This window comes from Leptodactylus fuscus, chromosome 8 (genome assembly GCF_031893055.1).
Source record: "Leptodactylus fuscus isolate aLepFus1 chromosome 8, aLepFus1.hap2, whole genome shotgun sequence".
NCBI lineage: Eukaryota > Metazoa > Chordata > Amphibia > Anura > Leptodactylidae > Leptodactylus > Leptodactylus fuscus.
The window spans coordinates 60,198,645-60,225,777 of record NC_134272.1 but is presented as its reverse complement, the minus strand read 5'-3'; the positions used below and the strand labels follow the sequence as shown (position 1 = coordinate 60,225,777).

Below are 27,133 nucleotides of genomic sequence, written 5' to 3'. Positions count from 1 at the left end.
CTGAATACAAGTATCTCACAGTGTATAAGTGCTAATGGTTACGAATAAAGCATCCACAGTATAAAATACATATATTATATCTGCAGTATAAAATACAGACATCTACATTTGTCAGTAAAAGTTATTATGTTATTTATAAACCCAACTTCCTTCCTACTCATTGACTCTATCACCGAGTCCATTCGTCAAAAACAACACTAAAAACATGCATGTTTTTACTAATCTTACAGACTCAAGTCAAGACAACAAGCCGTGCAGAACCTGAGATATGTCATAGTTATGTAGCCATTGTTTAGCACTATTAGCCATTAGGCTGGATGCGCTCGCTACACAGACAGGAAGTCTGTAATGGAAAATATCTCTCAAAAACAATAACAAAAATACCCGGCTCTATTACTATAATGGTATGTCCACAAGGGATGGCTACACTCTGGATTTTCTGTCTGGATTTGTAGACTAAAAAGCTGCAGCTTATTACAGTAGCAGCAGAAAGAAAGCTATTTTAACAAGACTGATTCACTGACTATAGGAAAGAGACCGCAGCAGAAAGTGACCTGCAGTGGGGTATTGAAATCTGCAGCGGTGTAATTTATTCCGCAAATTGTACTGCGGATTTCACCTTATGTAATGGATAAGATGAATTCTGCAATCCTATTTGTAACATATTTTACTACAGATTTGATGTGGATTTTGCTGCAGTCTCAGCAGAAAATCCACTCCACAAAATTGCTAGACTTGGTGGACGATGTTCTCTGTCATGGCCATAAATGCTGTATGATAATCCATATGATGTACTGGAACACTGTAAAAAAACTTCAGAATTGGAGAGGGTTAAATATATGTATTTGCACCATTTACTTATGAGTTCTGTTTCAAAAAACGTTGAAAAAAAAATTCTTGGTTGTACCTTTTTTCATATTTGTGTATATTTTACTGTGTAAGGTGTCTTTGTTTATGGGGCCAATTGTACTTTTTATTTATACTACTTTGGGGAACGTTTGGTGTTTTGATCACTTTTTATTTATTTTTTGTAGGAAAAACAGTGAAAAAACAGTATTTGATCCATTTTAGGGCTAGTTCACGCGGGGGCATGGAGGTGGATTTTGACAGTGGATTTCGCCTCAAAATTCGCTTCCATACAATGGTGGTCTATGGAGACCACTAGTGTTCTTTTTACCGCTATTGGCATCTTGGCGCACCTATTTTCAGCTTCAGTAGGAGTCTCCTGCAGGTGTGGTGCAGGGGCAGCAATAATGAAGCTCTGTGATACAATGGCATTGAAAAAACAATTGCTTTGACACAGCAATAGTACATAGATATATGATCAATGCAAACTAGAGTGTAACACAGTCCTTTGTCACTTTGCATCTCTACTGACTATTTACAGTAATATAATCTACATGTTACACAACTTTTGTGTATATACTTTTAGTGAACTATTAATTTCCCTGTTTTCACAAGTGTCAGAATGGCATTTCGATCACCGTCATATACTGTATGATCTCGGCCAACTGCCAGCTGCGAGAAATTCCTGAATGGTGAAGATTTGTTGCTGCTACTTATGTAGTAGAACTGCAAACACATTAGACTTAAAGTGAACCCGTCGGGCGATTTTTTTTGTACAATGTGATTGAGAAAGAGAAGCCGAGCTCTGTTAGGGGGTATTCACATGGAGTTTCCATGCGCTGATTCCGAGGCGGAATTCACGTCAGCATCCGCGCGATATAAAGCTTCCCACTGACAATGGACTCCATGTGAAGAACAGAACCCATTGAAGTCAATGGGAGGCTTTTTTTCCGTGCGGATTCCGCGTCAGAATCCGTGCCAAAGTACTCCATGTGAATGCCCCTTTAGGGTCCATTCACACGGAGGAAAATGGTGAGGAATTTGGTGTGGAATTTCAACGCTGAAAAAAAAGCCTCCCATTGACTTTAATGGGTTCCTTTTTCTGCTAGCTTTTTTTCCAGCGTTGAAATTCCACACCAAATTCCTCACCATTTTCCTCCATGTGAATGGACCCATAGAGGATTCCTAAAAGAGAGAAACAATCTGCTAATCGGCCTGTGTGGGCGGGGTAAGCAGGACTCTCAGGTTTTCCTAGGTGTCCTGACAGGATTAACTCAGCTTTTTATTCTGTTCCAAAGCATTTAAACCAGTATAAAATTATTATGAATTATGTTCAATTATAATTGTATTTTTACTACCTACTAAAATTGGACAAAAGGTTATTATAGGGGTTAACTCCATACACCACACCAACTTTCTCCTTCCTTTTTTATTGTTAGCAATTACATTAATATATGCTGTCTATACATGTACATTATGCTCTGACTATACGCCTGCTGTGACCTGAACCTTGACAAGTTGCCCTTTTGATCTGGCAACTAAAAATCTATCTATCTTCAGCAATGCAAAAATGAAAAATATTCCACAACTAATATCCAGTATTAGATAAAATAGACCACCGAGATCTTATAGTTATAGCCACACAGAAAAGTCTGGAGAGTTAGATCAGGACGGATGTTAGAAGTTCTTCTGTTGTAACCACCCCATGTGGGGTATAGAAGTAATTAAATAATTGTCAGTGTGATCCTTGTTACAAAGATTAACCAACAGAATTATAGAAATACGGGAGAGGACGACAAAATCCCCAAATGACTGTGGGCAGATAAATGACTCGATTGAGGTATAACATATCAAATAATTTGCCGCTTAAGGGGAAGGCAAGTATTCCTAAACAATGGTCAAAAGGATTTTATTGAGGATCATCCAAATCCTGTTATAGCCAAAGATTACAGCTAACAAACCTGAAGTGAAAAGAGTGATAAGTAAGTAATGATAGCGACAGATACATACACAGATAGTATGCCCACTGCAGAGGAAGCCCCCCACCCTTTCAACTACCATTGCGAATGGCCTTATCCTTCGTTCACATCTGCATTGGTATTCCGTTCGGGGAGTCCGCATGAGGACCTTCCCCCTGAATGGAATATCAAACGCAACTGCAAACACTGAAAGCACATGGACCACATAGACTATAATGGGGTCCATGTGCTTGCCATGCGCTGAATTCATGAATCATGCATACTGGAAAGTAGATTGTGAACTAATTTCCTGTCCACATGATCCCTACGGAGATCTGGCAGTAAGCACACGGATCCCATTATAGTCTATGGGGTCCACGTGCTTTCTCTGGCACACCGCTTGCAGTTGTGTTCAGTATTCCATGCAGACTCCCCCAGATGGAATACCAACGCAGATGTGAACGAGGCCTTAGGAGAAATTGTCAGCTTAAAGGGAGTCTATCTCCTCCCACAAGGGTATTCCGCTATAGCAGTGAGAAGACCAACTTCCATTGCAAAGGGTCGAACAGGCAGAACATGGTAGAGGGCCATGCGGTAAGAGTAATGCTCCAGGGAAGTGAAGGCCCGTCCCCAGTGCACCATCTGCCTCATTTGCATAAGACTTCAATGTCGTTTTCCCAAAATCTACAACAGTGACAGACGTAACAGAGATATATTGTTATACATAACTGTATTAACAGTTGAGTATGCTTGGAGGAGATGGTAGACTCTCTTTAGTCTTCGCTTGCTGTCTATATTATACCATTTATGTTGCAAAAATAAGTGTATTCATGACGGTCTGGATCACATCAATTTACTAGCTAGACGATGAGCAACTTATTTTATTGCTTTATTATAATTTCAGTTTTTATTACTCTTTATTACTCTTCCAGATGATATTATTTTACAGGCTGAAACTTGAAGCCTGTTTTATTAGTTGAGCTGAAACTCTACCCTTAGTCTAACAGACAAAGGATAAATAATAATAATAATCATTTTCTAAATTATCGTCTTAGCGCGAAATATCCTCATCCTTCTATGACTAAGGGCCTTTGCTACTTTTAACTGAAACTTTTTTTTAGAATTGACTGACATGCAAAGTTAATTCACGTCAAACCAGTCATGTATTAGCCATATGAGTCTACCAGAGCGCCATTAACTAAGCACTGTCAGGAACTAGTCATGCAGTATTTGCAGCACTCTCCATGCACTTCATGAACTACCTGCAAAAGAAAGTAGAGAGCGTTTGACGTTTCCTATAATATATAGGTCTCCTGCGAGCCAGATGCCCCTTAACCGGCATAGTACTGATTCTGTCAAATGTAACATGCTTCCTTCCGGGAAAAATACAAGAGAAATATTGGTGAACAATCCTATTAACTTCTCATGAAAAGTCATCCCTACATCACAAATATATAATAGGAACTTCCCAGCCATTTTTCTTTTTAGGAACAGATCAGAATGGTTAAATTAAAAAAAAAAAAAAAAAAAAAGAATAAAGACATAATCGCCTTACTGATCCCTTGTTGCTTCCATATCCATGTCCTTGTCCCTGCTGGTCTCTACTTCCTGCTGAAGGAACAACATCTGAAGACAGACATGTAACTGCTGCAGTGGTTGTAGCGAGTCACTCACTGTACCATGTCATCACTTCAGCGGGAAGAACAGAGAGTCATGAATTGGTGGAAGAATAGCAGCAGTAGACGATCAGTGGGGTGAGTATGGCTTAAAGAGTCTGTCACTAGAACTTAGCATATCAACCCAGTCTCATGGATAGATAAGCTCAAGTAAAACAGAAACAAAACAGTACCGAGCTGTGTATAGTGTAATTTAACTCAAAATTAATTGGAGAATAAAACAGGTAGGACTCTCACCTTGGCAGGTTGCGAGCAGGGTCACAACCACCATGAGCACGTTGGAACAGATTGCAGAGGGTTCCTCTCTGGGTGGATACAGCCACAGGATCTGACGGTCACCCTAAGGGTGCATTCACACTATGGATACGCTGACTGATTCTGAACGTTAAAACACGTTCAGAATCAGCGCGTATAAAGCAGATCCCATTCATTTCAATGGGAGCCGGCATACGAGCACTCCCCATTGAAATGAATGGGCTGCTTTTTTCTCTATGGGCCCCTTCACACGGCATAAGCGCTCGGCCCATGCCGAGCCGTACACGCGAGCGCTTATAAACACTCCCATTCACTTCAATGGGAGCGCTTGTAGAGAAAAAAGCAGCCCATTCATTTCAATGGGGAGCGCTCGTATGCCAGCTCCCATTGAAATGAATGGGATCTGCTTTATACACGCTGATTCTGAACGTGTTTTAACGTTCAGAATCAGTCATCGTATCCGTAGTGTGAATGCATCCTACCGTGTCAGGAACTATGCTGATAGGACCAAAAAAATGACCTGAGGTTTGGGTTAGGAGAAAGGAAACGCACTTCAACCAGGATACATGAAATCTGAAGCTTCTTTATTGATCAACAAAACACTATGCATTTCGGGGTCAGTACCCCGTTATCAAGTGTGCATGTACACTTGATAAAGGGGTACTGACCTTTTCTTGTCCTATCAGCATAGTTAATGTATAGATAAGTTAGGGACACCTGCCTCAAACATTGTTTTTCTCTTAAGAATTGCTGCCTCTGTTGTCAAGATGTCTCTGTTTTTGTCAATATGCAAACAAGCTCTATGATGCAATGAAGAAAGTTGACTTACCTCTTTGGAGCAATGATACTGTGCTGGTTGATCCAAATAGCTCATTTGCATACTGAGGAAACAATGATATATCGGCAAGAAAGGTTTTAATTCACAAGCGGAAAACTATTTGATTTAGGCGACCCTAACCTATCTATCTGCAGGGCTGGGTAGATATGTTGGTCTGCTGGGTTTTGGTGGCAGACTCCCTTTAAACAAAAAATCTTGGCTGGACACCAACAAATTCATCAGGTGCTATGTACAAAGCATACCTGGCTGTAAGCGGTAACATTTACCAATAGGATGTGTCTACTTATGATTTAAAGCAGAAAAATAAGCTAAGATTTCACTAGGACACCTGTACCGGATGGACTTGCTCCATTAAATAAAATCCTGTTTTATTTGCCCCCTCCCTTGCCCATATGAGTTAAGGTAGGATCAAACTAGAATCAGCAAGGAAAAAAAATCAGAAAATGAAGTTTTGAATGTATACTGTTGAGAACTTATTTTTTTCTGGGGGTTTCCTGAAATGATATAATTGATGACTTATCCTTAGGACAGCTATCAGATCGGTAGGGTCCGACACCCGGCACTCCCACCAGTTATTGGAAGAAACTGCAGAGCTCAGATGAGTGATGCCCCCTCATTGTTCACACGTCCCATATACCTACAAGCTGTGCATTTACTAGTGGCTGGGTGTGGTACTGCAGCTTTGCCCAATTCAATTGATTGATGGGAGGTTGGTAGTCAATAATGGAAAGGGCCAACAAGACTGTAATCCTAGAAACCCCCTTTAAAGGGGTTGTGCTGTTATGGACACGTATAACCTATCCATCCAGAGGACATGGAATAAGTGTCTGATAGCTGGAGCCCTGTAGTGATGAGATGGACGGGGGAATGAAAGTCCCTAAAGCCTCCTTATGAATGAACCACCACTGCACTTGCATGACCGGTCCTCCATTCACTTCAACTGGACTGCTGAGATTGTAATCTACAGAAGTGTCCGTAACCCCATAGAAGAGAATGAAGGACTAGTCACACAAGAGCACTGGTGCTCAGCTGATACTGAGGCTTTAGTGGGACTATAGGAGATTGCAGTCTCACCATTGTGCTGCATGGTGTTGGACAGTTTAAAGAAACATGACCCCAGCAGTTACTAATCTTTACACCCTTTTGATGCTGTCTATAGAATATTGACAGCGGAAACATGTAGGCTTTTAAGACTGATGCCCAACAATGCAGAAATTGAGCTTTTTTTGCTGCAATTTTCTGAGCCAAAGCCAGGAGCAAACTGACCAGAAGGTCGAAGTATAAGAGCTTCCTATATATTTCCCATTCCTTTCACACCCATTCTTGGCTTTGGTTCAAAATGTACAAAAAAAGCTCCGTTTCCACAACGCTGGGCCTCAACTTTAGGCCAGGGCACAAAAAAAACTGTGTTTTTTTCAGTCCCTGTAAAGTGGATGGGATTCTAGCAAATCCCATCCACACATTGCAGAAAAATATCCACAGTGGAAATGTTGCGATTTCCGAAATTGTTGCATTTTTGAAAATAACCATGTCAATTATACGTACGGAAATGCTGGTGGTTTCCGTCTAGGTATAACTGAAGCAGAAAGTCAGCCGAGGAAAACTTTTACTTTCTGTAAAAAGTGCTGAGGGAAAAACCGCAATGTGTTTCCGCTGTAGTTTATCCTGCAGCACTTTTTCGCTGCAGCCTGTTACGTGGGGCCTTAGCCTTAAAGTGGGAGGTCTGATTTGCTGCAGATGAGCCTGGAAATCTGGCTTTACAAAACTGTTAGACAGTAATAAGAATTTCATCTTTTAATATCGATTTAATAAAAAATAGTTTCTTTGAAGTCCTAATCAGGCAGATTTTTGACACTTAGGAAGGGACGACTACATTCAGTACTAATTATAGTCTATTATTATAATTATATGTTTAGCATTAGAGATGAGCGAACAGTGAAATATTCGAGATTCAATATTTGTTTAGAATAGCTCCTCAATATTTGACTATTCGAACGAATATCGAACCCCATTATAATCTATGGGGAAAAATGCTTTGTTTCAGGGGAAGCCACACTTCGACTCAGGAGAGTCACCAAGTCCACTATGATACCACAGGAAATGATGCCAACACCCTGGAATGCAACTGGGACAGCAGGGGAAGCATGTCTGGGGGCATCTAACATGCCCAAGTTCCTGTATTACGCCACTGTCTCGTCAGGATCCCTGTCAGCTTACGATATGCGGGAGCTGACTTTTTCCCATAGGAATGCATTGACCAACACGATTGGCCGAATGCCATACAGAGTACAGCATTCGGCCAATCAACGCTGGTTCTGCTGGAGGAGGCGGAGTCTAAGATCAATCCACAGCAGTCTCCATTCTGGTCCGATCTTAGATGTAGCAGTGTTGAGTGCACAGCTCTGCTACACCAGAGATTTAGCAAAGCTGGCCATGCACTGAGCTCTGCTACATCCCGAGATGTAGCAGGGCTGAGTGTGCGCTGAGCTCTGCTACACCCAAGATGTAGCAGAGCTGAGTGTGCGCTAAGCTCTGCTACACCAGAGATGTAGCAGAGCTGAGTGTGTGCTAAGCTCTGCTACACCAGAGATGTAGCAGAGCTGAGTGTGTGCTGAGCTCTGCTATCCAGAGATGTAGCAGAGCTGAGTGTGTGCTGAGCTCTACTACACCAGAGATGTAGCAGAGTTGAGTGCTGGAAGAGGCGGAGTCTAAGATCGGTCCACAGTCCGATCTCAGATGTAGCAGTGTTGAGCGCACAGCTCTGCTACACCCGAGATGTAGCAGATCTGAGTGTGCGCTGAGCTCTGCTACACCCGAGATATAGCAGAGCTGAGTGTGTGCTGAGCTCTGCCACACCCGAGATGTAGCAGAGCTGAGTGTGCACTGAGCTCTGCTACATCTCCGGTGTAGTAGAGCTGTGCGCTCAACACTGCTACATCTGAGATCGGACCACAATGGAGACTGCTGTGGACCGATCTTAGACTCCATCTCCTCAGGCAGAACTAGCGTTGATTAGCCGAATGCTATACTCTGTATGGCATTCGGCCAATCAATGCTGGTCAATGCATTCCTATGGGAAAAAGTCAGCTCCCGCATATCGCAAGCTGACAGGGATCCCGACGAGATAGAGCCCCAAAGAGCTGTGTGAGTGACATTCCCACCTAAATAAAGGTAATCCCTAGCTAACCCTGCAAGTACATCTATCCCTGTCTCACAGTCACATAGTTCACAGTCTCATATGACCCGAATCTGAAATTGACCATTCGTATAAAGTGGAGGTCACCTGATTTAGCCAGCCAATTACTTTTTCTGATTTTTTTTTTTTTTTTTTTTTTTTATGCCTTCGTTGTCATAGTTCCTGTCCCACCTCCCTTGCACAGTTATTGGTGCAAAAAAAGCACCAGGGAGGGTGGAGGGGATACGAATTTTTAGTGCATTTGCCTCGTGGTATTCGATTATAATCAAATACCTCGAATGGCCTGATATTCGATTGAATATCAATTCGATCGAACGCCGATCGCTCATCTCTATTTAGCATCATTGTCCTTAAGTGCAATATACATATACATATAACTTCACAATATTTACAATCTATTCTTACCTTTTAATAGTCTGGGTGATTGAGGTCTGTCGTTGTAAGATTGGCCGTTTTGGGTCATTGGGAGGTGAAGGGATTCTTGTATTCTCAACTGGCATACTAACACTTCTTAAATAGGTCTGACGCTTGAAGGGCTGGAAGAAGAAATGTCTTTCTTATAACAAAAGTTTAAATTGTTTATCTTTATGACATATATTATTAAAGAGAACTTACTAGATCTATATAGGACACTAAATCATTCGCAAGTCCTTATGGGCTGGTGGCTTCGTGTCCCAAACAGTCCTGTCCTAACTGTGTTCGTGGCTACACTGAAACAAACCTTCATATTTACTTAGAGATGGTACTCTATGGTACTACTGACGCCTGCCTAGCGGTTCATTGAAGCCAGGCAAGTACATCGGGGCTTCATGAAAAGCGAAAAACTAAAAAGTAAGCTGGCTCACAAACCCATGGCCAGGAAATGAAGGCTTCACTCTTTTACATAAGACATAAAAATAATAGAAAAAAAATGGCACCCCAACGCACATAAAAACTTCTTTATTCCAAAAAACATAACCTACACAATAAAAAAGCAGACACAGTAAATTTAATGAAATTCAATCTAAAATTCTTAATGAAAAAAAAAAGAAAAAGCGGACACAAGAAAGATGGAGTCTGCTTAAAAGCGGTTACACACACGCCTGCAGACCCCATAGACTAAATGATTGCCCAAGAATGGTAGGAGCTAGAAAAAGGAAAAAAATCCAACTGTGCAGGAATCAGTAGAATAGTACACACTGAAGCATGCAAAGAGTTAATGTTGATGGAGGAGATGAAGGGTCCTTGAACTGTTGAAGAAGAGGCTGAATTATTATATTTCCAACTCAGCCGCTGCTACCTCCCAAGTTAAGCCATTTGCTCACCTCCAAACAGTCTACATGATCTATTACAGTGCCTAATGAAAATCTGTGTTCAGAAGGTCTACTGTTACGGCTATCCATAGAAGCAATACAGTTCTAGCAACAAAGACATGTTCTAAAATCCACTTTATCAATAGTGAGAACTCTTATTGGCCTTACAAAAATGACCTGAACCCAACAACATCATTCATAATAACCACTGACATCATTGACAATAAGCCCATAAGCAAACACAGCTCATCCTGAGTAATAGGCCACATTTACAGAAAGAACATCTATTATGTTATAATGTGTAGAGAGGTCGCTCAGGTCGATGAATGGGTCAACCCAGTTTTCCTCCAATTGTGGTCACCATAGGGTACAAGCTGACGGGTATTGTCCTGACATTTGTTTACCTTCTTTACCCCATACTATTTTGGTATAACTGTACGCTTTCATTATATTCTCCAACAAAATTCCATTGATAGTTGTTTTTTCCTAAATTATTTTTCGTTTATCAAGATTTAGTAGATGTGGTGCCTGCCGTACAATGGAAAATATCAGACATGCGCCAAAATGGAAATGTGTTGACTTGTGCAGTCCGTGTCCAATATTAGAATTTGTTTCTAAGCACCTATTTCCTCTCTTTGTCCTTGGCACTACACTGAAGTATAGAAGTACAGAGTGTTAGCACATGTACGAAGAAAGGGGGGAGTCATATTATTTATTTGGAAACACAGCCTACATCTACATTATAATTGGCCGAGTATTCTTAAGGTTAAAGCTGCACAGTGATCTTGGATACAACTCCCATTGCGTGACCAAAGATCACTGGGTGTATAACTGGCAACCAAGTCCATAAAGGAACAACTTTATCAGGGCTGGTCAACCATCTAATATGTAAGGGGGATCTCAACTCTCCTAAGACTTCATGGGAAAGAAGAATCCATTGTGGGAGCTTTTTGATCTCAAAAAGCTAGATCTTTTAATCTCAGGGAGATAAGCTACCTCCATAGGTGTCTTTCCTTATTGTGAACACATAGATGACTGGTCAGGTTGAGCATGGATGTGCATGGAAAGTTAGAGGAACTGTTAAGATATATGGCTAAGTTTACACTTTAAGGGTCCATTCACATGGAGGAAAATGGTGAGGAGTTTGGTGTGGAATTTCAGCACTGAAAAAAAGCTTCCCCTTGACTTCTATGGGTTCCTTTTTCCTCTAACAGAAAAAGGAACCCATTGAAGTCAATGGGAGGCTTTTTTTTCAGCGCTGAAATTCCACACCATTTTCCTCCGTGTGAATGGACTCTAGGGCTAAGGCCCCACGTAGCAGGGCATCATGGTTTTTTTTTTTATCTCTGCAAACTTTCTTTCCCTATCATACCTATATGGAAAACAGCTGCGTTCCTACAGGTATCATTGACATTCTGCAATTTTCAAAAAAAACAGGCGTTATTGAAAGTGCAGCTTTTCTGCGGAAGATTTTTTCTGCAATGTGTCGATAGGATTAGCCAGAATCTCATCCGCTTTGCAGGTAATGTAAAACATCACGCTTTTTCCAGCCTTCCAGACCCTTATACAATTTTCATACTGATGTCCTATCTTCTAATCCTATGCTTCCCAAGTATGTGGCCTGAGAAATAATCTGGCAGATGTTTATTGCCCAGTTAGTTCAGCCAAACTGATCATGTACAGTGGGGCAAAAAAGTATTTAGTCAGTCACCAATAGTGCAAGTTCCACCACTTAAAAAGATGAGAGGCGTCTGTAATTTACATCATAGGTAGACCTCAACTATGAGAGACAAAATGAGAAAACAAATCCAGAAAATCACAGTCTGATTTTGTAAGAATTTTTTTGCAAATTATGGTGGAAAATAAGTATTTGGTCACCTACAAGCAATCAAGATTTCTGGCTCTCACAGACCTGTAACTTCTTCTTTAAGAGTCTCCTCTTTCCTCCACTCATTACCTGTAGTAATGGCACCTGTTTAAACTTGTTATCAGTATAAAAAGACACCTGTGCACACCCTCAAACAGTCAGACTCCAAACTCCACTATGGTGAAGACCAAAGAGCTGTCAAAGGACCCCAGAAACAAAATTGTAGCCCTGCACCAGGCTGGGAAGACTGAATCTTCAATAGGCAACCAGCTTGGATTGAAGAAATCAACTGTGGGAGCAATAATTAGAAAATGGAAGACATACAAGACCACTGATAATCTCCCTCGATCTGGGGCTCCTCGCAAAACCTCACCCCGTGGGGTCAAAATGATCACAAGAACGGTGAGCAAAAATCCCAGAACCACACGGGGGGACCTAGTGAATGAACTGCAGAGAGCTGGGACCAATGTAACAAAGCCTACCATCAGTAACACACTACGCCACCAGGGACTCAGATCCTGCAGTGCCAGACGTGTCCCACTGCTTAAGCCAGTACATGTCCGGGCCCGTCTGAAGTTTGCTAGAGAGCATTTGGATGAATCAGAACAGTATAGGGAGAATGTCCTATGGTCTGATGAAACCAAACTGGAACTGTTTGGTAGAAACATAACTTTTCGTGTTTGGAGGAAAAAGAATACTGATTTGCATCCATCAAACACCATACCTACTGTAAAGCATGGGGGTGGAAACATCATGCTTTGGGGCTGTTTCTCTGCAAAGGGGCCAGGACGACTGATCCGGGTACATGAAAGAATGAATGGGGCCCTGTATCGTGAGATTTTGAGTGCAAACCTCCTTCCATCAGCAAGGGCATTGAAGATGAAACGTGGCTGGGTCTTTCAACATGACAATGATCCAAAGCACACCGCCAGGGCAACAAAGGAGTGGCTTTGTAAGAAGCATTTCAAGGTCCTGGAGTGGCCTAGCCAGTCTCCAGATCTCAACCCTATAGAAAACCTTTGGAGGGAGTTGAAAGTCCGTGTTGCCAAGCGACAGCCCCAAAACATCACTGCTCTAGAGGAGATCTGTATGGAGGAATGGGCCAACATACCAACAACAGTGTGTGCCAACCTTGTGAAGACTTACAGAAAACGTTTGACCTCTGTCATTGCCAACAAAGGATATATAACAAAGTATTGAGATGAAATTTTGTTACTGACCAAATACTTATTTTCCACCATAATTTGCAAATAAATTCTTACAAAATCAGACAATGTGATTTCCTGGATTTGTTGTCACATTTTGTCTCTCATAGTTGAGGTCTACCTATGATGTAAATTACAGACGCCTCTCATCTTTTTAAGTGGTGGAACTTGCACTATTGGTGACTGACTAAATACATTTTTGCCCCACTGTATGTGTGTGAGTGTGTGTGGGGAATATTAACGCTTAGTTGAGCAATTGTTTCATGATGATCAATAGAATGCATAGAAGATACACACACACATTATTATATTATATATATATATATATATATATATATATATATATATATATATATATATATACACACACACACTTATTTTATTAGACATGTTAGAAACAGGAAAGAAGACATGTCCTCTCCAACACAACTGTTTTGACAGTATGCTCACTTGCGGTAGTAGTGATATAAAATATAACAATGAGATACTGCAACATCTGGGGCAGAAACTACATGTTAATCCTTTATTTTTTACAATCACAACTATATGACATCTGTCCGGTACAGCAACATTCCCCAGCGGGCCCACATAATGCACTGGTCTCCTGTCACTATGCCATTGCTGAAACAAGATAGTCTGGGGCTTGTTTCATGACATATTTCATGTTGAATGAAAGGGACTTCTCTTCCATTATTTGCAACTGTGGAAGTCCTAAGAGACTCAGCAAATTCTGAGGAATTTCTGCCTCAAAATCAGATCCAAATTCTGCCACAAATCTGCTTCCCATTTCCATCCCTTTGGCCAGGTTAACACGGCCAAAAAACGTTCCAAAAAACGGCTAGCCGCGCCTGGGTGCAGTGCATACAGTGCACCAGCATGCAGTCACAGCATTTCTCTCCAGATTAGGCCCAAATGAATGGGCCTAGTCAGCAGGGGGTGTTGCCAGGCAGACGTCCGTGGCTGAATCAGCTGCAGAATCCACCTCAAGAAAGGGCATGTTGCTTCTTTTTTTTCTGTGAGCAGGAACCAACCACTTGCGGAAACAGGAACCCATTGAATTCAATGGGAGGCGTTTTTGAGCCGGATTTTGATGTGGATTCCGCGTCAAAATCCAGACCACAAACCCAGTGTGAACCCAGCCTTAGAGATGCAAAATAGACAAACACCAGCATCTCCATTCATGTGAACTGATCTCAGCCTGTAGCTATGGAGGTAGAGCCATAAATGACCAGTATTATGTCTTACCTGGACAAAGACTGGCTCCTCGCTTGTAGTAGTTACCGATGGTATTTCCAATTTTAACCATGGCGGCTTCTTTCTTTGTAAACTGCTTGTACTGTCCCGACGTACTTCAGTCATCTTTGCTCTTTAATATTTGCTATACCTATAGTGAAAAGAAACAAAAATATCCTTAATATTGATAAGTAGTGAATTTTATTAAAACAGCAAGAACTGTGAGCCAATTCTCTGGATGTCAGACTGAAAGAAGAATTTACATCAAGGTATATTTTGCTGCACAGCAACGGGTAAAACTATTGTCATCACAACACCATAAAGCCCCGCACCTCCCCATAATGTGGCTTCCATCCCAATCGCTAGGTGTACCCACTGCTGTATCATAAGACTCATCTGCTGCAGTTCCGTGACTTGTGTTGGTACTTGTATTTTTTTTATTTTTTAACCCTTATGGGAAATTAATATCTCATTTTCGTAATATCCAATATGGGACCTGCAGGCAATTATCCTCCACTGTTCAAAATGAGTCTTTTTTTTATAAAAGCCAATGTTACGTGCGATGGTCAAGGTTTCCTGCACATTGAAACTAAAAATAAGCTGTTGGAGAAGAACGTATTATTCTCTTTTGCGTGTGTCATCTCACCTCTACAAAGGGATGACATTTAAAGCAAACCTGTCAAGTGAATTCTGCTGCCCCATCTTAGAGTAGCATATGGGTGAGGGAGAGACACAGGGTGCACAAGAGCGCAAGTGTGAACGCCCCCCTCGTATAGATTCTTCTTTAAGGCCGGGGTTTCTTACATTACCTGCAAAGTGGATGGGATTCTGTTTATGGTAATCTCATCCACACATTGCAGAAAAAAAAATCTGCAGTGGAAAAGCCGCGTTTTCAAAAACACATAGTCTTCTCTTAGTTAGGGCACCAGAAACCAATGGACGGGTTCACTTTAAGACTGTGGAATCAAAGTTCTGTTCTTCCACAGAAGACAAAGGGGCCAGTATAAAATAAATATGTGCAATCTATTCAATATAATATTTCAGAAGCCTCAGTCTAAAAATTAAAGGGGCTCTATCAGCAAAATCATGCTGATAGAGCCCCACATATGCGTGCATAGCCTTTAAAAAGGCTATTCAGGCACTGTAAAAGTTAAATTAAACTACCCCCCCCGTTTTAAAATAACTTATATAAGAATGTTCTCTACTTACGGAACGTGCACGCTGGGCGGGCATTCAGGGTGTGTCTTCATCTTCTTCCCCGCCTCTTCTTCCTCCGATGTCTTCGGGTCCCGTCCTCCTCCGGCGCTTGCTCGCGGACACTGATAAAAAAAAATAGCCCGGGCGCATGCGCAGTAGCACGCGGCTTCTACTACGGCCACTGCGCATGCGCCCGGGCTATATTTTTTTATCAGTGTCCGCGAGCAAGCACCGGAGGAGGACGGGACCCGAAGACATCGGAGGAAGAAGAGGCGGGGAAGAAGATGAAGACACACCCTGAATGCCCGCCCAGCGTGCACGTTCCGTAAGTAAATCACATTCTTTTTTAAGTTATTATTTTAAAACGGGGGGTAGTTTAATTTAACATTTACGGTGCCTGAATAGCCTTTTTAAAGGCTATGCACGCATATGTGGGGCTCTAGCAGCATGATTTTGCTGATAGAGCCCCTTTAAAGGGTGATTCCCATCTTTGAAACTCCCTGGTGGGAATAACAACTCCCAAGCGTAGGACGTAGGAACAGCCAAGCAGTGTAGAGTAGAATGGGAGTTACAGAAACAAGGTAGCCCATCTAACTACAATGTTTCTGCAACAGTAAAGCTTTGGAAACAGTGCAGCGTAGTTGTGCTATGCTGTTTCCGTAGCTTTCATCCTACTCTATGGGAGCAATAGGAACAGTATAGAGCACCAATACTTGGAAATTCACATAAGGTCCAGTCATTGGGGTTGGGATGGGAAACATTTATTCTTATCTCAGCAGCAAGTTAGGAAAAAAAGTTCAAATGAAAGAATAAAAGCATACAAGAACAACAACATTATCACTTCAGCGATTCTTATAAGGCATGATCCTCCCATACATGACATATGCATCCCTATGTATGGATTTTATTTTTCTAATGTTAAACTAGATGTTCTGTGTAGGACATAGAGCTCATTACACTGAAGGAATTGTAAGACTTGTTATCCTTAATACATATACACAAAGATGTTTGTATTTCCTAAGGAGGAATTAGAAGTACACCTGTAGCAGGAGAGAACACGACCCATCTCATTCCAGCACACAGCAATTGTGCTAGGAAACAATAGATCATTTGACGGGACCTTCTCTAAAATCTGCCTTGTCCTGTCATAGCATTCAGAAGACGACTCCTGCGTGGCATCCACCTCCATGCCTGACAATGGACACATTGTATACAAGCTGGTACATGACCCAGACAACTTCTGCTTAATCTTCCTTGAAACTGGTTCATCTTGTTGCCAAACATGAATTGTTAAAAGAGTTACGCACTCCCAGTGAATGTTTCAGGGGTATGTATTTTATTATTTATTGTATTGTATTATTTACACGCCTTCGGAGCATTCACTATTACCATTAACCTGCATCTGTCACAATTCAGTTCCCACCACCTCCTGGTACACGGATGGCTTTAGGTTGCAAACTTGTTTTAAAAGATGTTCATATTCATGTTTCATATTGTTTTCACATTATTTTATGCAGCGACCAAAGTCACAGCAGAAAACTATATAATGACATTGACACATTTTATATAAGAAAATGGGATCCAGAAACGAGAACCACAGGCAAACCAAACCCTAGTAGAAGGAGGAGGAAACAGATCAGGGGGATCCCTTGTGGTGTACAAGTAGAGAAAAGAAGAGGTGAGAGCCAACGGGAGGAAGAAAATCCAAAAAGTGGGGGTGGAGATGGGGTTGATGATGGGGTGGGTCAAGGCAACCAGAGGACACAACAAAACAAGCTTTAGAAATGATTTCTACATATATTCCAAGACGGAGATGAACTGAAGTCACTACAACTCAGTAGATCAGGCTAAGTTATAAGGGTTGTTGGTGTAACAACATTATACAGTATAGTATATTATATAGCTGATACGGAAGGTCCAACAGCAGGGACCCCACTAGTCAAAGGCATAATGGAGCCTTACCAATTTCTGAGGATCTGGACTGTAATGTGACATTCAAGTAAAACTGCGCCCTGCTTGTCTTCTGGAGACATTATGAGAAAAATACAGTAGCAAAAACACAAAAAACCCACAACTGCATAAATATAACTCATATTTATTAATTACATATATAGACATGGATAACTAACTATACATCACAAAGGGGACTAGGAAGATACCACATAAATAATATATCTTGGAAGGTGGTATGGGGCAGTCCGTCATGGTGGTAAGCGAGATCCAGAAATGTAACTAGCATAGTGTGCATATAAAAGTGAAACAGAGTGTGTGTGTGTGTATATATATATATATATATATATATATATATATATATATATATATATATATATATATAATAGAAAATTAATTGCAGCAGCACCAGCAAATGTGGGGATTATCCCACAAATTGCACAGCAGAAACCCCTCTCCAGGCAAAAGGGTTTGCAATAGAAAAAACAATCCACACTTGCACTTGAGAAAGGTCCCAGTGTGGACCGATACGTGGTATACTGCTTTTTCCAACAAATTGACATTTTCCATCCATACAAGTAGCTGAAAGACCGGATTGTTTTATATATATATATATATATATATATATATATATATATATATATATATATTATATACACACATAGATAATAAAAATGGATAACACTAGGTTCACACTAGCATATTTTCATAGTCCCCTTTGTGGTGTATGTCCATTTGTATCAATATATTTAATTAATAAATGTGAATTATTTTTATACGTTGTATATCTTGCATGTCATTAGCCTCTGTCAGTCATTTGTTCTGCAGTCGAGCTGTAGACACAAAACAAATGGATAGGTTTTAATTAAAATTTTTAAAGATAAAACAAATTTCAATTATTTTTTACTTTTATGTGGACTACAACTATAATATAATGGTTGCCGGGGTGCACGTAACCTTTAAAGACTTTTACTGATGCATGTACTAATATATTTATGCAGATTTCTATGTATTCAGAATAAATTATTTTTTCTCATTGATCAGTTTATTCACTTACATGGGGCTATAAAGTATATCTACACATAAATATATTTACAGTTCTAATGGTGGAGATAAAACGGTGAGAAAAGCCGACATAACAGAGCGCGATGTGAAATATTAGTAACATAATAACTGCTGGAGATTCCTCCGTCTTGGATATGAACTATAACAGTACATGAGGAAGCTTAGGACAACATTATGTCAGGGCATCACAATCCTGAGAACTATATTTACTCTCTACTTCCCACAAATGTCTTTGCAATGCTATCACTTTTTGTCTGGCGTCACTTTACACATCAAACAAGGGTTTGTTTACTAGTCAAGGGACAGGTGACAAAAAGATCCAGGTGTTGGGTTTTGTCACCATGAAAACCTAGAATACGCCACAAAGGGTTTTAATGAATGAATGCAAACAGATGAGACTAAAAAATCTTAAACATGTAAGTTACATGTAATGCAAGTCTGCATTATTATTTTATAAGGCCGGGCCATCTCCATGACAAGGGGGCCCTCAATAAGTAATGATGTTGTCTGTCTGAAGGTCATTTCTTTTTAATGTAGATTGCGAACCCCATAGAGGGCTTACATTGTACACTTTTCCCTATCAGTATGTCTTTGTAGAATGGGAGGGAATCCACGGAAAGAACATACAAACTCCTTGCAGATGTTGTCCTTGGCAGAATTCGAACCCAGGACTCCATCGCTGCAAGACTGTAGTGCTAACCACTGAGCCACCGTGTTGTCCCCGAACATCATTTCTTATCCAGTACAATCACCTTTCTATAATGTACTAACCTAAGCCTATGATCGCCGAGGTCCTGGTCAGGGCAACATCTGCATGGAATCTGGGTCCGTATGTCATGAGGGTTCCCAAAATTTTCTGGGAAATGTAGTTTGTACCCACACTTCCAAAACATCCTTAGGTGGCCCTGCTTTGATGACTGAGGAAGTGGGGAGGGGCGTCTGAGGAAATAGATATCTACGGCTCCATGCACACAACAGTGAAGAGGCATGTTTTTTTAACGTATGTTACCTTGCCATTTTTAGAACAAGGAATGTCAATGGGGTTACATGCATGTCTGTTTCTTTGTAACTGCGAATAATGTCAGATAACAATAGGACATCTTCTATTTTTGTCAGTTTCTCCGGCATGATGGACCCAATACAAGTCTATGTGTCGCTTTTTAATGTTTGATCTTGGCTAATGGGATGAGTGAGCTGAGTAAAAAAAAAAAAAAAAAAAAAAAAAATATGAAGTTCATTTTTTTGAACAGACAGTTAAAAACTGATGACATACTGAAGAAAATCGGATATTAAAAACTGATACAGAGCCAGAAAACTGATGAAAAATGTGTGATAATGTGTAATGTCCGCTTTTTTTTTTAAACTGTTGTGTGCATGCAGCCTTAGGCCTGGTTCACATCTGCGTTCGGGCCATTCCGTTCCCCTCACCGCATCAAAAATGTGCACAGAAATGTCCTGCAAGCAGCACTTTTCTCTCTGCATTTTTTGTGCGGAAACCACACGGACCCCATTATAGTCTATGGGGTCCATGGGTTTCCTTAGGTAACCATTTTTTTATGTGGATTAGGTTTACGTTCGGGGCGGTCCCCAAGTTTATGAAAATCCAAACACAGGTGTGAACCAGGCCTTACTGTAGCTACTGGAGACATGTGATGGGCATTATGTACCAACTATTGCTTCTAAGAGGAAAGTATGGAGGGCTTTGGTTGTGACTACTAGGGAAATGGTGGGGCTGGTGACCAGGGCTAATGGAGAATAGGGGACCTGGGACCAATGAGGAATAAGGGCTCCTACAACTGATGTCTGGTGTCTGGTAGGTAAGTAGTGTGGTTTTAATAATATAAAACCAGATGACCTGCTGTGACTACTGAGGAAGTAGAGGGGGCTATCTGTAACAATTTTGGAAAGGCAGTACAGTGATTGAGCCTTGGTGTGACTTCGTATTAAAGGTCCAGCCACTGATCCTCAAATAGGTTATATATAACAATACAAGTCTTACTGCAGACTCTTCACTTTTAGAGTTGGCTTGTAGACGTGGCTATGATTTCCCATGCCAGGAATAAACATGAGTATAGCATATGGGAAGAGTGTGTGTAAATCTGTTTACATTGCCTCCCTATGTGATGATACATATGTATAATAAAACAATTATTTTTATTGTAGTGCAACACAATTCAACATCATGTATAGCTTATTACTGCAGCTGAAAATAGGTGTAGGACAATGAAAATCTGCAATATTTCTCAATTTCTGAAAGATTTTTCTTTTCAGTATACTATCTATCTATCTATCTATCTATCTATCTATCTATCTATCTATCTATCTATTCATCTATCTATCCATCTACCTATCCATCTATCTATCTACCTATCCATCTATCTATCTATCTATCCATCTATCTATCCATCTATCTATCCACCCATCTATCTACATAATAGTATTTTCTTCTTTAATACAGTTTTGCTCTGTAACAGTTCCCATAAAAGATGGCTTTGATAGTAACATTGTCACCTTGTACCCCATGTCGAAGGGGTTACTTACACTGGACGGTTTACATCAGTCACAAGTTAAAATGATAAATGATACCACCTCTGTCTCCTGAAACACACAAGATATGTCACTGACGGCCCCGAAAGGATTAATGCCATTAAAGACTACAAGATTACAACGACGACATGATGTAACCGGTGATGACAAGGACACAAAATCATGTTGCATTTGCAAGAAGACCACACAAGCCCAACCATGTGAAAGGAAAACAAGTTGGGGAAGCTTGTGGTTATAGAAAAAAGTTGAGATGGTAGCCGCATTCTGTGGTGCTTATGTCATGTGTTTTATTTATGCTCTCGGCTTGCCGTCCTCAGAGAAACTGTGTATTCTTCAAAGACTATCATTAAATAGGATTTTATATCCTGTCCTAGACAGTGACCTCTATAGTCATCACAACATAGTGAGGAGAGGTATGACAAAGATGTGTGCTTCTCTCCAGGACATTCGTAGAGATGGCGTCTCTGGAGACTCGGGTCACATGAAGAAGTCTTACATATCCCACATTACGAGACTCCAGGGTCACCCGCAGACCATGCCATCTCTATAGAGGGAGTGATCATTTTATGAGTGGATGACGTACATGTTATACATAATAATGCGGCTACTTTCAGGCGAACCCGTCATGTTCAGTCTGCAGGCAACATGTTATAGATCAGATTGAAATATAGTTTTGTTACAAATGTTTCATTATAACCTGTCATTATATATTTATATTTCTGCTCAAGCTAAACCACAGCCAAATTCACATGTCCATTGTGGACTCCACTGCAGAAATTGTCAGAAATCAGTCTTGTATGGAGGACTTTTCTCTCCACCAGTTTCAGTATAAAAATGGAGGACACCCGACAGAATTTTCAGTGGGCCTCATTACAGTTTATGGGAAATGCCAATTTTCGTGGGTAACTACTGTTTTGGCAGTCCGTTTCACCATGGTTAGTGTCCCCTGGTGGACCTGAATGACAGAGAGCCCAGCGCAAATATGAACCTAGCCTTAGGAGTTATACTGAATCAGGAGAGTCACGGGGTCTTCTAAGAAGACCCTACTGCAGCCTGCATGTATGCTCAAGCCTTGGGCAGCCTAACCAGGCTGACCCCTCGTTCACATCTGCATTCGGTATTCCATTTGGGAAGTGCGCATGGGGACCCCCCTGAACAGATTACCGAATGCAACTGCAAGCGGTGTGCAGTGAAAGCACACGGACCCCATAGACTATAATGGGGCCAGCACGCATCCTCATGCCTGCTTGGCCATTACAGAACCATTGCTGATTGGAACGTTTTATAATGCTTATTCAGAAATATCTATTCCTCTAATAACACATCTAACAATGGTCTGAAGATAATTTACATTTTATCAGTATTTTTCCAAACAACTAGTACACTAACCATATTGGATAGTTCTGAGCGCAGTAAACAGCGGTAAATGAAATAAACACAAGGCGATCAATCAGGCTAAAATATATGAATAACATACTCAGAATCACATCTGCATTGTAAATTCTGTAGTTTTGCAAGGAAAAATAAAGCGGCATACAGCGCTATTGTTCCCACCTAAAATACAGGATTTACAAAACCTGTTGGACTCTATAATAAGTCAGTGGTGTCCGTGGGACGGCACAGTGTGTAATACAATTATATGTATTTTCTCCACTACTCTAGCAGAATAATAGAAATAAAAGGGAGTTATCCAATTTTATACAGTTCCAAGAACAAAAGGCTTTTCTCATTACATGAGGGAAAGTTATAGCGTGAAAGTGAATGAAAACGTAGCCTGTTCTAAGCTGCCATACAATGCGGCAAAAATCACCCAACACAATGGCACACCAATGATGTAGCTATAGGGACACAATAGTCACACTTCCAACTGGGCCCATACCCAGAGTAACCCCACGGACGACATTGATGTCCTTTGATGTCAGATGTTTATGTATGGTGAGGTTCATGGTACACAGGATGCCCATCACGCCCTCTGACCTGTCAGGAAATCATTAACCTCTTAATGCCAAAAGTAGAAATAAGTCAGTATAAAAAGAAGGGCGGCTGTGGAGAACAAACTACAAGACTGGCAGAGATATAATATTCTCTTAGAGACATGTAGGTTTTTGCTGTCCGCTTGAAAAGTCGGACATCTTTGGGAACGGACACTTAAAGGACAGGCATGGACAGTAAAAGAACGCACCCGATCTCCATTTAAATCAATGCAAAATGTCACGGACACAGCTAGTGTCTGATGCTAATGTCCGCACAAGATTTTGAACGGACATTAGCAGCGGACACTACCTGTCAGACACCGACGGTAGTGTGAATGCCCCCTAAGACTGCAATACAAAGGCATATTGCCATAGTTTATTGAAATCTGCCATTATATAGGAGGTATGCTACCGTATACAGGTTGCATTAAGAGGTCACTTAAGAGCCATGCTCAGGTATAGACTGAGAGTGGCTGCCAACTGTGAGGATAAGTTGTGCAGGGGGCCCAAGCGTCTTAAGATACACCCCTGACTACAGCTGTATCACTTGTATACGAAATCCCTTGATAAATGCCTGAGGTCTGCCAAGAATGCCAAGACAGTAACTGGCATGCAGACATAGCACCTATCCAGCCTCTTCAGCTGTGCAGGGGCCCCAAAGGGAGAGGGCCTGGCCAGACGGCCGGATGGACAGGTTTAGGAAGGGTAAGATCAGCAGTGGTTTTACGTTTAGTGCCAGTGGGCAGAGCTAAGCAGGTATGTGATATTTTTTTCGGCTATTGACAATGAATGGCAAAGAGCCCACCCACAGGTCTAGCACATGGGCCCTTTACTGTACAAGTATCCACCTCTGCTTGTATGGAGTGTGAGCAGTTAGAAAACACAAACTATTGAATTTCCTTACTAAACCAGACAGTACACCAAAGCACAATACATCTGGTTCTGATCTTCTCAGCCAAAAACAAGGAAATACAGCTGTTGTCAGTGGCCTGCCAAAGGCTTTGCCAGGTCAGATGCGCCCACGTTTCTGGAGATACAAACAGACGATCAGAATGTGGCACGAGAAGAAAAAAGCCCCAGCGTGGTTTATACTATCACAGGGACGTTCTAGCTAAAATACCATTGTATGCTTCTCCAGGAGCCCTTGTGAACTGTACAAGAAAGTGGGGGAAGTTCAAAGGGCATTAAGCCTGGTAACTGAGTAATCTGCTGCTATTATGAGGAATATGACATGCAGTATGAGTAATGTGTTACACCCAAAAACGTATTAAGTCTTTAGTATGCTTTGTCAGTGGTACGTATTTGGATGATTGATTCTACAAGGGTTCAGATTTAGGTGGAATATCTTGGTAATAGAATTCAGCATGCTCTGGCTGGTGCTATGTAGTATGTAAGGGCATGAAGGAGTGAGCAGAGTTCAGCTATCAGTATAAGACTCTTTCCAGTCACGTGAAGAGGACACAAGGTGGATTGTGATAAAGAGGATACATCATTTCAGGGGTAACACTATGTCTTCTCCAAAACTTAAGAATATTTACTTATCTTAGGGATACATCATCAATCATCATCTGACACCTAGAACCCCCGCTGATCAGCTGTTTGGCACAGTTTAAGGAACGAGAAACAGACTCGGGCTCAGGAGAGATTTAAGTAACTGCAATAACATAGCATGGCCAACACGTATTTCCGAATCCATACTGTGTCTTGGAAATAGCTGTTGGACCCACCAAACCGTTATGGGTGAACTAAGGATAGAGCATCAGCAACTAGACCAGAAGTACTCTTTTAGGCTAAGGCTTTAGCTTAGTTCACACGGAGTTAACGTGCGCGCATTCTGACACGTATAAACGTGTCAGTATGTGAGCGCTCAAAACAGATCCCATTCATTTCAATGTGTCGGCTTACGGGCGCTACATATTGAAATCAATGGGAGGCTTTTAGCCTTCACACGGAGTAACGCTCCACGCATTTTGCCACAAATTACACGTGTAAAATGTGGTAAGCCATTGAGTTCAATGGCTTTTTTTTTTTTGTATAACGCGCGTAATACGCCCGTAAGCCAACACATTGAAATGAATGGGATCTGTTTTGAGCGCTCACATTCTGACACGTGTATGTGTGCCAGAATGCGCACGTGTTAACTCTGTGTGAACTAGAAACAGTTTACAGCACCGGCAAAGTGAATGAGATTCTGGCTTATCCCATACACACTGCGTGAAAAAAACCTCATCAACTCATCACAGTTTTTCCTACAGCGCCGATCACGGAAAGTCCACAGAGGATTTCTCTGCAGACTTTCTGCTTCCATTTTACCTGTAGGTAAAACCTCCAGTGTTTCCGTAGGTATAATTGACAATTGAAAAAAGCAATGGTTTTGGAAATCGCAACGTATCCGCTACACGTTTTGTTCTACAATGTGTGGATGGGGTTTGCTAGTTGATCCACTGATTCGGACACAGTTGGAGCTGCTGAATGGTCCTCTTTAAGAAAGGTTAGCAGTACACTATACTATGTGCATAAGAAGAAGACACATTCCTTCCAAATTGGAGACAATTCTAGTCTAATACCAAATCATTGGAAGAGGGAACCAAACACATGAGATTTCTTTGCACAAGAAAAAGTAATGAATGGTAAAACGTATTCTACTTTCCACTCACACATCCAGAGAAAGGATCTAGGGCTGATTTTATCTAGGTTCTTTAGTATCAATATCACAAGGTTTTTACTTGACTGGAAAGGAGGCATTCCCATTACCACCGAAATACCCAAATGATATATGTAGGCTCACATGTTTCATGTAACCACAAGGCATGTGACTGTGAACATGCCAGTGCAGATCTCCTTCAGGATTCTCTTTGTTGGGCTGCGCTTACTAACCAGAGGAGTGACATAGCAATGCTCTACCAGCTGTCCGCCCTCATATTGCTGGGCAGCTGAACATGAGCCTTGCGCTGTTGAGTATGGGGGTTTTTCTCAGTGAATCTCTGACATAGGGGTTAGTGAAGGCAATCTTAACCTTAAAGGGATCCTATCACTCAGACATGATTTTTTCTAAGTACCACATCGGAATAGCCTTAAGAAAGGCTATTCGTCTCCTACCTTTAGATGTCTTTTCAGTATTGGAAGCGGCCATTTTCTCGTGGCCTGTGGGCATGTGCAGTCTGCTCTGCCCAAGGCCTGAGGCCTTAAAAGTTACAAGCCACCACCGGAAAAAGAGGCTGAAGATTAAAGAGGACCTTTCACCATATCCGGGCACAGGCAGTGTTATATACTGCCAGAAAGCTGACAGTGCGCTGAATTCAGTGCACTGCCGGCTTTCCCGATCTGTGCCCGGTGTGAAGAGCTTACGGCCCGGTACCGTAGCTCTTCTATGGTCAGAAGGGCGTTTCTGACCATTAGCCAGAGACGTCCTTCTGCCTCGCGGCGCCAATCGCGCTGTGCTGTGGAGCGGGGAGGAACGCCCCCCTCCCTCTGCTCACACAGCTTGTCCGTAGACTAGCATTATCAGGAGCGGGAGGGGGGAGTTCCTCCCCGCTCCACAGTACAGCGCGATTGGCGCCGCGAGGCAGAAGGACGTCTCTGGCCAATGGTCAGAAACGCCCTTCTGACTGTAAAGCGCTACGGTACCGGGACCGATAGCACTTTACACCGGGCACGGATCGGGAAAGCCGACAGTGCGCTGAATTCAGCGCACTGTCAGCTTTCTGGCAGTATATAACACTGCCTGTGCCCGGATATGGTGAAAGGTCCTCTTTAAGCTGCTGAAGAAGAGGAGCCGGAGCTGGAGAGAGTTCTCTCGCAGCATTGGAGACGTCCCCAGTGCTGTCTGAGCGCTGGGGCCCTCCCCCAGTGCTTCGAGAGAGCTCATTAGCATACCAACAAGAACCGGAATTGTAGGTGAACGGCGGCACGGAGAAGACAACGAAAGGTAGGAGACGAATAGCCTTTCTTAAGGCTATTCTGACGTGGTACTTAGAAAAAAACATGTCTGACTGATAGGATCCCTTTAAGGTAACCACTTGGAAGTGCGGTGAG

The 27,133-nt window shown here is 41.7% G+C and overlaps 1 protein-coding gene across 2 annotated transcripts in view; it reads right to left on the bottom strand.

The window, feature by feature from the left end:
• RHBDF1 (rhomboid 5 homolog 1) overlaps positions 1 to 27,133 on the bottom strand; it is a 103,724-nt gene that overhangs the window by 50,460 nt on the left and 26,131 nt on the right. Inside the window, exons 2-4 of one of the 2 annotated variants that reach the window (XM_075286036.1) lie at positions 14,379 to 14,517; positions 9,175 to 9,305; positions 4,067 to 4,177 (exon numbers count right to left, since the gene is read on the bottom strand). In XM_075286036.1, the coding sequence (XP_075142137.1) occupies positions 4,067 to 4,177; positions 9,175 to 9,305; positions 14,379 to 14,492 (356 nt within the window). In that variant the 5' untranslated portion in view covers positions 14,493 to 14,517. The remainder of the gene's footprint in view (positions 1 to 4,066; positions 4,178 to 9,174; positions 9,306 to 14,378; positions 14,518 to 27,133) is intronic. The other variant, XM_075286037.1, reaches the window with a different exon arrangement.